At 51.5% G+C, this 15,144-nt stretch overlaps 1 protein-coding gene across 1 annotated transcript in view; it reads left to right on the plus strand.

Moving 5' to 3' along the window:
- The first annotated feature begins 4,597 nt into the window (after positions 1–4,597).
- Positions 4,598–15,144, plus strand: part of PRAG1 (PEAK1 related, kinase-activating pseudokinase 1) — a 48,356-nt gene continuing 37,809 nt past the window's right edge. The window contains exons 1-3 of the mRNA XM_046648688.1: positions 4,598–4,865; positions 9,332–9,748; positions 11,474–13,320. Of these exons, the coding sequence (XP_046504644.1) occupies positions 9,419–9,748; positions 11,474–13,320 (2,177 nt within the window). The 5' untranslated portion in view covers positions 4,598–4,865; positions 9,332–9,418. The remainder of the gene's footprint in view (positions 4,866–9,331; positions 9,749–11,473; positions 13,321–15,144) is intronic.

Raw genomic sequence — 15,144 nt, forward strand, 5'->3', positions numbered from 1 at the left:
CAGTTATTTAAATAATAGCTTTCAGTTTGGGCAAAAAAAGAAAAAAAAATTCTATTCAGTGCTTGAAATATGATCCCGTAAATTACTTAGAAGGTTTTATCCTGTGTAGGACTGCCTAGGACTAAAGTCAGGGAAGAATGGATGTTGGAAAAGGTTTTAAAAAAAGTTGGGACACAAGGATGTGATGCCATAATCACAGGACAAGGATTAACCGATAAGATTACTTGAATTTCCACCCCTTGAGGAGGGAGAGATAACTTCAGGTTGGCAACTCAAAGAGCTGACTATCGCTCAGGAGGAAAGAAAGAGGGAAGAAAGAGGGGAGTGGGGCTGTGTACCCTTGCTAGACCAACCTTCAACTGGCTTGCTGAGAACATCTAGCAGGACAGAAGGAGCCCAGAAGAATTTTGTCCTTACCTCCTTACTTTCCCAATCCCTTCCATGGTGGTTTTGGGACCGCAGATGCCACCAAGGAAGACCCAGCGCATGCCCATGGCTTCCAGGCGTCCATCCTCTCTCACCTGCAGCCTCCCTCCTGGCCTTGTGAAATGCTGTTCACTACCTGCATCCCTATCAAGCCCACCTTTTCCTTCCCATTTGTCCTCCCATCTGACTTATTCTTCCACGGGAACTCCGCCTGTTACAAACAAAGTAACTAAGAGTTTAAGCTGGTCTCAAACACTCCCCACCTCATGCAATCAACTGAAACCTGCAATCCCCTTGATGACACCTCCTCCCTGGCTATCTTCTCCAAGGGACTTCTCTTCACACTGCTCTGGATTTAACGAGGTCTGGAAGAGAGCGTCCACACCTTTTCTTCACAGCCTCTTCCGGATGACTGTGTCTCCACTCCTTTACCTCTTTGTGTCATCTTTGTCCTTCTTCACCATACTCTTCCAGCCTCTTTCATTTTTCCTATCTGTCCAAACTCCACTCTGGTAGGCTAACTTCGTTCACCAAATGGCTACCACACACTTCAGACTCAAGAGTCCCCAAACTAAATCCTCTGACTCCCCTATTTGTACTTGTGATGCTATCTATCAGTCTCTTGTGGTTAAAGTTCTTTTGGTCATCTTTGATTCCTTCCTCTCCCTCCGTCATAGCACCTACCTCCGAGTTTCTGTGAAGTTCAAATGAGAGAAGGCATGTGAATCATCTAGCACGTGGGGCCTGCCGTAGAGTAAGTGCCCCATAATGTAAGCTATGATTAGTTAATATCTTATGGCTCATAGTGAATCAGTAAGAAGCCAGTCCCCATATCTCCCTCTTCAAGTCTTGCAAAACCATCCATATACCATCCATCCTCTCCAGTCCCCCCACCATCTCCCTTATCAAGGCCCTTTTCCTCCCCTCTGGACCAGGGATAGAAACTCTAAGCCAGTCCCCTTGTCTCCAATCTCTTCTCCCATTTCCTAATCCATCTGGGATATAAGATCCAGGTAGAGCTAATGAAACACGGACTTGGATAATGTCATTTGGCTGATCAGAAATGTCAATACTCTCTTGTTGGCTCACTTGGAAACCAAGCCTTTCCTGCCCCGTGCCACATTCCATTTCCAGGCTTGTCTCCAACAACCATGCTCCAGCCTGACTGCATGGGAAATCTCTGAAAAAGTCGTCTGCCTCTCCCACGTCCATTCCTTTGTGGGTACCATTCTCTCAATCTGCAAAGTCCCCATTGTCCGCAAATCAAAATCCTTCTCATCTTCCAAGGCCCCCTTCTGCCATGAAACCACTTTTTGTGTTTCTGTCCTTTCCTCCTTTGAACCCCCACTGCTCCTGTATCCTCTTCTTACTCAGTTTTCTTTTTTCTCCTCTATCGTACCTCATTCAGTGCATCATAAGTAGCAATAAGTGTTCAATAAATGTTCGTTGACTAAAATGGATCACTCTTCTCTCTTTAAAGTGAGAGATTCCTCTCTATTATTTGAGATCTATTCTCTAGCTGGGGAGAGATATCATGCATGGGATTACTTTGGTCCAATCTTCATGTTGTCTAACCCCTCAAATACTCCAGCTAGCATTTCTCAGTATAATTTAACGGTGGGCATTCCTCATTCTGCCTTTTTGCCTTTCCAATTCCAAACTACTTTACCTTACCCACCCCAAAGCACTACCTGTCCCAGCCTTTGTCTTAATTTCCCCAAATTTAACCACTCTCTTCTACAGAATGGTGCTCGTGGACTAAAACCCTGAAGGGTATCGCTCTTGTTCAAGGTCTCTGTCAGGGAACCCAAGCCCTGCAGTTAAAAGTGTCATGAAAATGAACTGATAAGTAGCTAGCTGCAGAATGCTGTGTACACACAAATTGTACTGCATTGCAGGGTGCAGCTGGAAGTTCAAGCAAGAATTGTTTATTAAAATGCATGAGCTTACCGGTAGCTTTACTGAGGAGATAACATACTTAACAGTCACTGGTGGAGCACTGCCTAAGAGAATGGGTATTTTACGCGCATCTAAGTGAGTCTTTTGAAGTATTTTTTGATTCTTTTCATTAGGCAAGATGAAGCCATCTCTAAGGCCACGTTGCTAGCATAAAAAGATGCACATTACGTGTCAGCAGCTACAGTATAATGCATTTATTTTGTGTGAGCACAGCAAAACAGTTGAGAACAGTTGATTTTTCAGAAAGACTGGATTAACATTTCCATTGCTGTCCCAGGCCACAGAACCACCAACCTGTTCACACTACAGCCTTCGCCTCTTCTGAATACGTTCCTTAGCCTGTTCATGTATTAAGGATAAATTGAGCATAGAGAAAAAAGTAAAGCGGGAAAATGAATGCTTCCTCTTCGCTCAATTCTGTGAGGTGGGACCGGGAACTCCTCAAACACTGGAGTTGACCTCTCCCATTGTAACTGAATTGTATGCACTTCCTGATGTCATTTTTGTCTTTCTCCAGTGCAGATCAGTTTGTCCCCACCTGCTGAGCAACACTTTTCCTTCCTGGGTCTTGGTAAGTGAACAAGCTGGACCCTTCAGTTTTGTTGGATGCTAATGGAACCTAACTAGAGTTTTCCTTCCATGTTTGTTCAAATGGTCTCCCCTGACTTTGGGAAGAAAGAAAAGTAGGAGTGGGCTACCAGTACTTGGGGAGGGCAGTGAGGCAGAGTGGAATTGCCCATCAGTGGAGCCAGAGAGCTGTTGGTTCCAATTCCAGCGCTACCACATTTTAGCTGTTGAGCCCTGATAAATCATGTGGCCCTCTGCACCTCTGTTTTCTTCTCTATAAAATGGGGATTTTATAAATTTTATAGATTTTAGAATTTTATAAATTCCTCTCATGGGGTTGCTTGGCACAGGGCAGGTACTTACTGAATGTTGGTTCCATCCTTCTACACCTCCCCCCCCCCCCATTCTATTCATACTCAGTAGACATTAGTGACACAGAGGAAGTAGTCTCCATATCCCTTCTACCTTTGACCTCTTCCGGAAGCCAAACCTGGAAACTATGTCTTCTCCCTCCGTTTCCTCCACCTACGTCCTCACCCTCAGTCCTTCTATGTCACTGCCACATCACAAGGACAGCCGGGGGATCTCAAGGGGAACAAGCCTTCCTGCTCTTAGCCAGGTGGGGGCTCCCAGGCTTATCCTGCGGGCTGACAGGGAGTGGACCCTAACTGGAATTACAGCACACTGCCTCTCTGGGGAGGGGAAGAGCCAGAGAGAAGGCCACGGGTGTTTTTCTGGGGTCTTTTCCCTGTTCCATTTTGCCACATGCCCACCTGCGAGCACAAGGCGGTGACCTTGGCGCTGGCTCCCTGAGGAAACACCCAGGTCAAGGTGCGAGCCTGTTGTAGGCAGCAGGAGGAAGGGAGGGGACTGACCGAGTCATGGCTGTCATACTCTCTGTTAAAACATTTTTAGCCAGAAGACTATCTTGGACTCGGTTTTATCTCAGTGAATGAGTCACTTACTGGAAACCGTGTAACACAGGTGTAAGATTGGCCTGCGGAAGTCCTGAGTGTCCCAGCGTGGTGGAAGACCAGCTCTCTCCAGTCCAGCCCTTGCATTCCACATCCAGAAAGCCAAAGCTCAAGGAGCTTTGCCTGAGGCCTCGAATCAGCCGAGGGACTGAGCGGGACCTGGAACCCGCTGTCAGGATTCCCAGCCCAGCTCCGTCCCACGGGACCCTCCTCCCACTGGCAACGGTAACTGACAATTGCGGTGCCCACGCTGCTTTCGGAACCGTCTGGGATCCTGACCTCATCATTCCTCTCCCGATCCCTGGCTTTCTTGTTCTGCCACTCCAGCTCTCGTGCTTTATCCTCCCCGCCCCCTCCCCCGAGGGTCTCGAAGAGCCGGCTGGATGAAGGAATGCCGGACACCTACAATACCTGTGCATACATTATGGTAAGAGGAAGGTTGCAAACACCGAAACTCGCCCATGCCGAAGCGCGCAGAGACATCCTTGGGGAGGGGCGCAAACGGGGCTCTGCTCGGGGGTCAGACGGCGCCAAGTCTCGGGCTAGGGGCGGAGCCTCTTGATCGGGAGCGGGAGGGTGGGGAGGAAGGGAGGGACCGGGCATGGAGAGTTTGGAGGAATCCGGGGCTGGAGATTCCGAGTCCGCCGGGGTGGGAGCTGGAGGCGCGCGAGCCGAGCGGCAGGGTGCGCTCAACCAGGGGGGCGCGGGGCGGCGGCGGGGACTGCGGAGGTGCGGCGGGAGCCGGGGCGGGCGGCGTAACCGGAGGCGGAGGGGGCGGAGCCGCGCTCGCAGCTGCCACCCGGCCGGGCCGGCAGACGACACCCGCCCGCGGCCGGGCACGCACCGCGCGCACACTCTCCAAACAATGCTCCGAGGCGCCCGGCGGGGCGCCTGGCGGCTCGGAGACCGACGGCGAGGCCGGGGGAGCGCGGCCCCGAGGTGAGCCCGCGACGCTTTCTCCAAATTTGGCCTCTTTTTGTCTGGCAAACGTGGCCGCAGAGGGGAGCTTCGGAGGAGCGCTGCGGTCGCCGAGCGGGCGACCCCCTGTCGGCGTCCCCCGGGGTGACAGGCGGCCGCTTGGGGAGGGTGGGGCGTCCGGACCGCGTGCGCCCCGGGTTGTGCCCGAGGTGGAGACGCTGAGACCGGAGGACAGGGAAGCCGGAGGGCTGTTTTCGATTCATTCGAGAATCGCGCTCTTTAAAACGGGGAAACTTTCCTTCGAGTTCCGGGAGGGGAAACCGACTGTTCTGTCGGTCTGGCTGCTCTGCTTGGGGCAGGAGGCTGACACGCTTTGGGGACTGCCAGTGTGGAGACTTCCTTTCCTGGGCAGCAGTATTGTCAATGGAGCAGAGAAGGAAAGACTGTCCGGGCTGCCCGGACCAGGACCCCGGGTTGATGGCTTGGGGCCCCAGGTTAGTGGCTGCCTCTGATGCGGCACCGGGCTAGGTGCCAGCCTCGGAGTCTCCAGGGGGGCAGAGATGATGCCTTTTTCCTGAGCCCTGGCTGAGCCCTCTGAAAGGCGTGCTGTGGACATGTTCCTAACCTTTGCTTGTGCTGCTCACTCCCCAGCCGGACACACACACACACACAAAGTAGAATCTCTCCACTTTCGGGTCCCGTGAATCGGAATGGAGGCAGGGCCGGCTGACTGTGTATATTTCTCTTGGGTGAAGCTCAATCAGCAAGCACATGGCTTTGCAGAGCGATAGCAGAGCCCAAAGGTCTAGAGGGGAGGAGTTTTGCAATGCGTTCGGTCCAGAGTCAGGTTCCTAAGGCCTTATTGATCACTGGCCTGAACTATGTTAACAACCCTTTCCCTTTTTGAGAGAGAAATTTAATAGGAAGCCCTGGGGAATTCTACGCTTATTTTGCTATCATGGGGTCCTGTGGAACTGGGTATGCTTCTTACTGGTTTAGACTGTAATGGCTCTAACCCACAAAAACCACATTCCTACCCCTGAGATTAGATTACCTAGCATTGGAGAAGAAAAAAGAGACTAAAAGGTTGGGGGAATATCATGACTTTCCCTGTGTTTGGCAGGGCAGGGAGGTGTTAATGTTGTCACTTTCTCCACCCCTGTCACCCCTGTCAATGGCATGTTGAAATCTAGACAAGCACTTTCCATGCATATTTCCTTTTTTCAGTGTTGTGTTAATTTAATTGTAATATATATAAATTGTTTAGATGAATGTTTTCTGGAATTCTGTAACTTCAGGGTAAAGCATAAACAACTTTTGATGCAAGGATGAGGGACAATATTTTGAGCCAAAATATTTAATTTTATGAAACTGGCCACGATTCTTCAGACTTTTTTGGGGGGGGGTTGAGAAAGATTGGCCCTGAGCTAACATCTCTTGCCAATCTTCCTCTTTTTGCGTGCCAATCTTCCCCTATTTTGTATGTGGGATGCCACCACAGCATGGCTTGACGAGCAGTGTGTAGGTCTGTGCCCCGAACCTGTGAACTCCTGGCTACCGAAGTAGGGCCCATGAACTTAACCACTATGCCACGCAGCCGGCCTCTTCAGATTCTTTTTGAAATGGGGTGGGAATGTATCTGACAGCTTCAGTCTTGCAAATTGTGGCCACAAATCTAGTGCAGAAGGTTGCAGAGGCAAAGATATTTTACCATGACTTGGATCAGAAAGAATGCTGAGATCTTTTTCTAATCTTACACTGCCGCCTCCCACTGAAATAGGGGAATTTGCATAATTCTGGAAGCCACCTCCCTTCAGAGGTAAGGAATGTGGGCTGGGAAGGTGCCATTCCCAGGCTTCTGAGAGAGCTGGCACTGGTAGGCGCTCGCTGCGCCTGCTTTCTGAGTGCCACTTGAGCTTTTCATCTTCTACTTAAAACACGGAGGAGATACTTCCAGGCACAGAACCGCTCTGGACAGATCGAACGGGATAAGTATCTTTCTGGCTTGACATGGTGGTAAATTCTGTTTGCTCCAACTGAGAAGCCAGTTTTAACAGGTTGCAGTGAGTCAAGGATGCTGAGAAGCCTAGGGCTTCATTCTGTTCTCTTCTTCAAAGACTTCTCCTTAAAAACCTGTGCCTCTCTGAGCAGTTGGGTCGTGAAAGTTGTGCCGATGGTGAGAGAATTTCAGAGCTGAGGATGGGAGCGAAGAGAGCGCTCATACACTCATGAGAGGCTCTGAGGGAAGCTTCCTGCACATGCGTCAGTAATCCAGAGCCTACCAAGAGTCCCCGGCTGTAGTGGGCCATGGCTACAAAGGACACGGGGACCCCTGGCCCCAAGCAGCCATGACAAGCTTGGTCTGTGGGCTGCCTGTTGAGGAGGAAATGAGACGTGGCCACCCAAAACTGCTTCTTTGTGCATCTGTGGTAGCCTTGAGGAAGTGGTTGGACACCCACCTCCTCAGATAGCGCAGCCTTATGTGAAGCTGCTGGAACATGAGGGGCCCACACAGAACTGGGCTCCAGGCTCTCTTCCTGCATCCGCTGAGGGGCGTGGGAGCCTCTGGCTGCAGGAGAGAGGGACCTGTCTTTTTCCGTGGCCAAGAAGAGCTAGGCACCCTTCAACAGCTCCCCAGCAAAGGACCTGCTCCCCGCCTTGGGGCAGGGGTAGGGAGACCTGCCCTGTTGAACACAGAAAATGCTTCCTCCTCTTTTTCTTCCTTCCAAAATTTAGCACAGAACCTAAAGCTCTCAGCAGCCTGAGATCCTAGGAAAAAGAAAAATCCTTGCTATCCTCCTCTGCTTGTTGAAGCTTAGTGACCTCTTCTGGGGAACTTGGCAAAGAATGAACCTACTACATGGGTGTATTTAGGGGAGAAGAACCTAACCTGGGATCGTCTTAAGGAGAGGGATGCAGAAGATCCTTACAACGACGGCTGAAAGACAGATGCTTGTCTTTTATTTCAGAGCATCCATTTAGCTTAAAGATGCGGTGAGCTTCAAGGTGGACTTTGGAGGGAAAGGAGGCAAATTTAGCTTCAGCTCTTGTTGAATAAGCACCCCTGACTGTGAGTGTGGGGGAGACCAGAAAGAGAGCACTTCCCACAAAGATTCTGGCATGATCTTTGGGGCTCCTGGCTCATTCCAGCTAGTTAGTCCTGTTGATAGTTTAGAGAGCATCAACCTCAAAGCAAATTCTCACGGGAAGAAAGTGGAGAGCAGACCCCAGGGCTAAACCCCTCCTTATTTAATGAGAATCTGTTCGCCTTAGGTCCTTAAGGATGATTTTCTCATGAATGCGCTCCTTATGAGGAAGTCGGTTCATTTAATGAGGAGAGAAGAGCAAGGAGCCCCAGACAGATAATGGCGAGTGACTCAGTGTGATGAGTGACGCAGTGAGGGCTGCCAGCAAAGTGGGTTTCTCTTTCTAGGACCACCAAATTCTCTGTGTCTATGGACAGGCCTTAGTTTATGTCATTGCCACTGTTTTCCCATCTGTATAATGGGCATAACAGCTACCTGACAGGGTGTTCTTCAGGTTACTTGGTTAATATCCTCAACCCTTTGAGCTCCTCTTTACTGGTGAATGACTCTGTTCTATGGTGCAGAGTCTTTTCTTTCAGTTTTACCCTCAGAGGCAACCGATTCTTTCAGCAAGCTCACCGCCCCACCTCCAGGGTTACCGCGGGGAAAAATAACTGTGTGATAATCTTTTCCCTCTGTCGTATTCTATCCAGCCACCCCTGGACCACAGGACTGTAGTGATCATGCATTTCTCTTTCTGTTTTCCCTCTTGGCCTGCAGCTCCAGCTTTGTTGACCCCACTGAGCACTGGGTTGAATAAGGAATATTAAGCAAGGGGAGGGGGACAGGTTCCCAAGATGCCAGACCTCCTGACGCGGTTTCCTTGGGGGGCAGGCCAGCACGGCACCACTCCCCATTCTCACCCAGCCCATCTCCACCTGGTCACAAGGGTGGATTACAGTGTGAGGGCAGGGCCCAGCCTTGCCTCCCCGCTCACACGGTTCTTATTACCCTAAGCCACCACTTTTGTTTGCTGTACTACTTGGAAAGTCTTGTTTTTCTACGTTATAGTCCCAGTTGCTAGACCCCAAGCAGCAGGGAATGCATGAATGAGATCCAGGCTTCTCATCTCGGATCTCTGTGATTTCTTCCCATCACTGTGCCCAAATCTCCAAGCGCTCAGGATTTTAGGGGACTGAAGTGCTTTTAGGCTCTCTGTTCATGTAACAGAGTTGTGTTTAGTTTTTACAGCTTCTGATAAGGCCACACCACTAGAGAGTGACTTTAGGAGCCTTATGACAAATGGATGAGGGCCTTGGAATAAACGGAATACTGATCTTTACCGTTTTTCTCCTCCTGCCTCCCTCTTCCACTCCCCGTCAAACAATCAGACTCAAATTGATAAGGCACCCATCCCTCGGCAGGGAGATGTCTGACCAGGCCGGTGTTCTGCTTTTCCAGGAAGCTGCTCTGTGACCCACCGCTGCCTCCCACAAGACCACGCCAGAGAGCCGGGCGCAAGATGAACCAGCACACCGTCCACTCAAGATGCACCAGACCATCCGACTGAACCCTGAGACCCTGAAAATGTCTGCGTGCAGTGACTTTGTGGAGCACATCTGGAAGCCCGGGTCCTGCAAGAACTGCTTCTGCCTGCGGAGTGACCACCAGCTGGCGCCTGGCCACCCCCAGCCGAGAGCAGGCAGCCTGCCCCCTCCTCCGCGCCTGCCCCCCAGGCCTGACAACTGCCGCCTGGAAGATGAAGGTGTGAACAGCTCGCCCTACTCCAAGCCCACCATCGCTGTGAAGCCCACCATGATGAGCTCCGAGGCCTCTGATGTGTGGACAGAGGCGAACATGAGTGCTGACGTCTCGCAGGTGAGGCTGACCAAGCCCAGTGGTATTTTTACAGGGGCTGCTCCTGTCGTAACCCTTGGTGACTGGCTGGCAGCCACAGGGCACTGTAGAGCAAGACTCCTGGAAGATGGCATTCTGCCAGCTTGCCCCAAGACTGCTCCATCCTGACGGCAGCCCTCCTTTCTCTCTGTTCCTTTAGGCTAAGAACCATTAATCCAGTCTCTCAAAGTTTATTTGGAGACTGTATTAATTATTGATTTGGATACATATAAGGGCACAAAAAGGAAGCTTTTTAAAAAAAGTTTTTAAAATTTTTCAATCAATAATTTCATGTGTGTAGATAAGTAGCAATAATTGCATAATGAATTCCATGCATCTACCACTCTCAGCCTGAGCAGCAACAATCATCTAGTCATGACCAGTCTTGTTTCATCGCTACCCCCCACCCCATCCTCCCTTCCCTGTGATTTTAAAGCAAAGCCCTGACATCACGTTATTTCAGTACATCTTTAAAAAGAGAGCCTTTATAAAAATGTAACCACAATATCATTATCGCACTTAAAAATATTAGCAGTAACTCGTTGATATCATCCAATTCCCAGCCAGTGTTCCTATTTTCAGTTTTGAAGTTTGGGTTTTGTGGGCTTTGATCTAGGATCACTAAAAACAGTGACATCCTAGAGATTAGACCATTCTGCTCAGCACACAGGTGACCCTTAGAAAAATCCAGTTATTTTGAGGGTGCATAGAGCTTGCCTCCTCCAGACATGTCTAGGAAGCTCTCTGTCTAGGGCATGTTCTTAAGAACTGCTTTCGACCTGTTTGACTTCTTGCCTGTTCTAGTTTCTCTAAACTATTTCCTGTGGTTGCACTGAGCTCCATTCCCCTCAGGCCTGCTCCATTTTCATCAGCCGGTTACATCCCTTCACCGGGCCATTCTCGCTGCCTTCAGCCTTCATAGATGCCAGCCAGGGACTCTTTCAGTTCAGAATCACCTTGGAAAGGAGCTAGGTGCAGGCCCTACTTTGAGGGTGCTGCTAAAGGTGGGGATGGGGGAGACTTTAAAAGGGAAGGAGGAGAAGACAGCGACGTCAGTGATGGGAACGGCCAGTCCGTGTCTCTGTGTCGTAGCTCAACTAGTCCAGCCACTTCTGCAGGCTCGGACTGAGGTCACTGCCTGTAACTGGGAGCCAGAGCAGCTCTTTGGCATGGCCCAGAGAGAAGAAATAGGTAATAAAGAAAGAAGCCGGGACCCAGCTCAGAAACCCCCCCTTGTCTCCTGCCCCCTGTCCCACCAGCCACCCAAGGTGTTTTAAAAAGCCTTATGACTTTGGTTCCTTCAGGAATGTGCTGTGACACGGTTATCAAAAGACTAACCAACACAAAGCAAAAGTTAAACAAAATCCAAAACTCTATTTTCAAAGCCCGTTGGAGAACTTATCTCATCTGGCAGTTTCGAGGGAGAAGGCAAAATGTTCTTTTTTTAGAGTTTCTTTTGCCCTGCCTCACAGACTTTGCCAAAAGAATGACAGACCATGGGTGGGAGGCACAGCTCAGTGTCTGGGAAGACCGGTGGCTCCCCGGTGCCCCGGCAATGATGAGAAGGCAGTGGGGAGATCAGAAGGTGGGCGTGCTACAGCACAGAAGACAGTCGACAATGCCACGGCACTGCCCTCTCACTTTTTCTCTCTTCCTTTTTTCTCTGACAAGGTCTAATGTAAGTCTTTTAACCTTGGGGCTGTGTAGGTCATCTGGAGACGAGCCCCCGGCAAGCTCCCGCTCCCGAAGCAGGAAGATGTGCCGCTAGTTTACCTGAGCAGCTTCCGCGGCCTCCAGAAACCTGCTGGGCCCTCGACCTCCGCAGATGGCCACTCGCGCTGCCCCCCTGCGTATGCCATGGTCGGCCTGCATGGCCGAGAGGCCCGGGGGGACCGGAGCACTGCCTTCCACCCGGTCAGCTTCCCCGATGAGAAGGTTGGGCGAGAAGATAAACCCACGTTTCCCTACCAAGAGCTGACCTCCCCTCAGGAGAGCTTCCGCCAGAAACTGGCTGCCTTTGCCGGGATGACATCAGGCTGTCATAAGGGCCCTGGGCCCTTTGCCTCTCCACAGCCCCTGCGGGAGTCCCTGCCCTCGGAGGATGACAGCGATCAAAGGTGCTCACCCTCGGGGGACAGCGAAGGGGGAGAATACTGCTCCATCCTGGACTGTTGCCCTGGGAGCCCTGTCGCTAAAGATGCCTCACAGGCTGAGGGTTCCCGGCACAGACATGGTGGAGGGGACTGCTCGCCAACATGCTGGGAGCAGAGATCCTGTGCAGGGCCAAGTGAGGAGGAGAAGCGAGTTGTGAGCTTCCCGAAGGAGTGCTGTGGCCAGGGCCCGACAGAGAACCTGCCCCGCCTGGGCCCCAAGAAGCCGTCCCTTCACTCAGAGGCCGCCAGTTCTTCGGATGGCCTCTCCTGTGGCAGTGCCAGCAGCGGCACCAGCAGCCCCTTTGCCCCCCATTTCGAGAGTGATTACTGTTCCCTTGTGAAGGAACCTGTGTCTGGGAAGCAGCAGGACGCTGGCTGCCATGTTGTGACCTTGAACAGGGGCCTTGGGCCAACTGGGGAGCCCCAGCCCCCAGCCCACCCCAGGGAGGCTGTACAGCCTGAACCCATCTATGCTGAGAGCACAAAGAGGAAGAAGGTTCCAGGGCTTTCCAGGCCACAGGCCAAGGCAGAACAGGTGGCAGCTGCTCAGGGCAAGGGCCAGGTACGGACAGCCAGCACCTGGGCTCAGAAAACAGCATCTGGCTGGGGCCGGGACCGGGAAGGCCCCGATGTGGCCCCTGAGATGGCAGATATGGCCCCCCAGGTAGCAGCCACCATCACAGTCATGGCGGCTCACCCAGAGGAGGACCACCGGACCATCTACCTGAGCAGCCCTGACTCTGCAGTGGGGGTGCAGTGGCCACGCGGGCCCTTGAGCCAGGACTCTGAGGCCGGCGAAGAAGAGACTTCAGCTGGCCAGGGGCTGAGCTCCAGGGAAAGCCACCGTCACGTTGCAAGTGAGAACACACCCAAGGGGAGGCCTGCCATTCCCCCCAAACTGTCCAAGAGTAGCCCTGGAGGGTCCCCAGTGTCACCATCTCCCTCCCCACTATCTGACCTCAGTGAGGGGAGCTGCAGTGGTGTCATTGGGCCCCAGCCTTCATCCAGGGGCCCCACTGACCCCGCTTCTTCTTCCCGGGCCAACGGTGTCCCCACTAGCGACTCTGTCAGGTGCCCCCCGCCTGCCACCACCAGCTCAGCCTCGGACCAGCGGCGGCCCCGGTTCCAGACTGGGGCCTGGAGTCGTCAGTGCCGGATAGAGGAAGAGGAGGAGCTGGAGCCCGACTTGTTGAGTCAAAGGGGAAGAGAGATGGAAAATGGCACCATGGACCCCTCCACCTCCTCCACCTGGCACCGTCTGCGCCCCACAGACGGCTCCTCTGGAGAGAGCAGCAAAGCCGGGACCGGGATGAGCAAATCGGCCTCCTTTGCCTTTGAGTTCCCCAAGGACAGAAGTGGGATGGAGGCGTTCCCACCTCCCCCACCGCCTCCAAAGTCCAGGTGAGTACAGTTGTCTATATGTGACTCAGAGCTCACCTGGCAGGACAGAGGGCTCTTCCAGAAACCTTTGTCTTTGCCTCCTTTGCCAAAGGGCTTCGGACTCAGGCTCGGAGTCTTGCACTCCAGGCACCAGTGTCTGCCCAAAGGCCCTTGAGCCTTGCTGTCAGTTTCTGAGAGTTGTTGCTCATGTCAGCGCTCAGCAAACACACCTCCAGGCCGTGCTTCTCGGGATTGGCTATTTACAAGGACTCTTTCCTGGTGTTCATAATTTTATAATTTGGTGGTCTTTCTCTCTCCATCTCTCTGAAGTATCTTCAGCAAGCTTTTGCAAGGAAACCCTGAAATTCTCCATTTATTTAAACATGCAAAAGAAGGCCTAAGGAGGCTCTGCTACAATGTTTGGAGGGGCAAAGAGATGGGGAGACAAAAAGGCCTTTCTACAAGTGTGCTCCAAAAACTGTTACCGTGATGGCGATTAGGCCCTGGGCCCAAAAGCAGAACAGGAGGAGGCCCTGCACGTGGTTAGTAATCCTTAGATGTATATTTTTAAAGAAAAAAAATGGAGTTTCATTTCAGCTTGCCGAAACTCACAGCTTTCTTGGCTCCCTCCCTGCTGTCACCTGCCGGTTTAAAGGACCTTTCAAAGGCTCGAGAAAAAATAAATGCCTTTTTTAAGGTATTGAGTTGTGCACAGAATTTAAATTCTGGGGAAAAAAATTCTTTCTATTAGAGCAAAAAACTGATTCCTATCAGGGAAGGGAGAAACCTGCTGTTTTTCAAAAACTGACAGCCTTCCTGAACACACTTTCTCTAGTCATGTCATTTTCAGTGGCTCTGTTTCGGCTCGCGTGCCTCCAGGTTGATGTCAGAAGCAGCTGTGACACTTGGCTTTGAACATCAAGGCATCTCAGGCTGTGATGCCTTCTAACACAGGCTTTTTCCATTACCACGACTTTGTTCTGGTATTGCATTGTCCTCCTGCCGTGCGGACTAGACTCCCCCCAGATGCTCAGGTGCCTGCAGACTCTCTGTGGCTACAGTTTTAACGCCCTGAATGAGTGAAGCGTTCAGCAGCTAAGAATAGCTTCCATTTATATGGTGCTTACTATAGGCCGGGCATGGAGCTAAGGGAGTTAGACATATGAACTCATTTGATCCTCAAAGCAGCTCTTAGAGGCAGGAATTACCACCTCCAATTTACAGATGACAGAACAGAGATGGAGAGAACTGAAGTCACTGCCAAGGTTGCACAGCCGTACCTGGCACTCTGGCTGCAAAGTCTGTGCTAAAGACATAGGGCAAATCCTTGGGCACAGGGCGTGAGCAGAGTGTGAGAGTAACGTGGGCATGGCTCTCTCAGCCTCGGGCGGCGTCGCTTAGTGAGAAACACAGGCTCTGGCCTCAGAAAATCAAATTCATGTTGCATCTGTCTCACCTACGGGCTGATGGATCTTGAGCAAGCCACTTGCCATGACGGAGCCTCCAGGTTACTCTTCTCTCAAACGAGGATAATAACAATACTTTTATAACAGCCTGTTGTTGAAAGGCTCACATGAGACGAACAGAATCCAATGTGGAGGTTAGTTATTATGTAGGCAAAAGCCACCCCAAGCTGTTGGCTGTGGCCCCCACACCCTATAGAAACGGGCCTGGCGTACTTCCAGGAGCACCACCTGAGCCGTGGAGAAGAAACTAAAACTTTCCCATTTAAGAATCACAGGGCTTAGAGAAGCCCCAGTCGCCATAGCAACATGACTCAGGGAGGGTTTTATTAGCATCTGGGTGGAAATCAGAGTTTTTTGCCCAGTTTGTTATGATAAAATC

Source organism: Equus quagga, chromosome 22, assembly GCF_021613505.1.
Source record: "Equus quagga isolate Etosha38 chromosome 22, UCLA_HA_Equagga_1.0, whole genome shotgun sequence".
Classification (NCBI taxonomy): domain Eukaryota; kingdom Metazoa; phylum Chordata; class Mammalia; order Perissodactyla; family Equidae; genus Equus; species Equus quagga.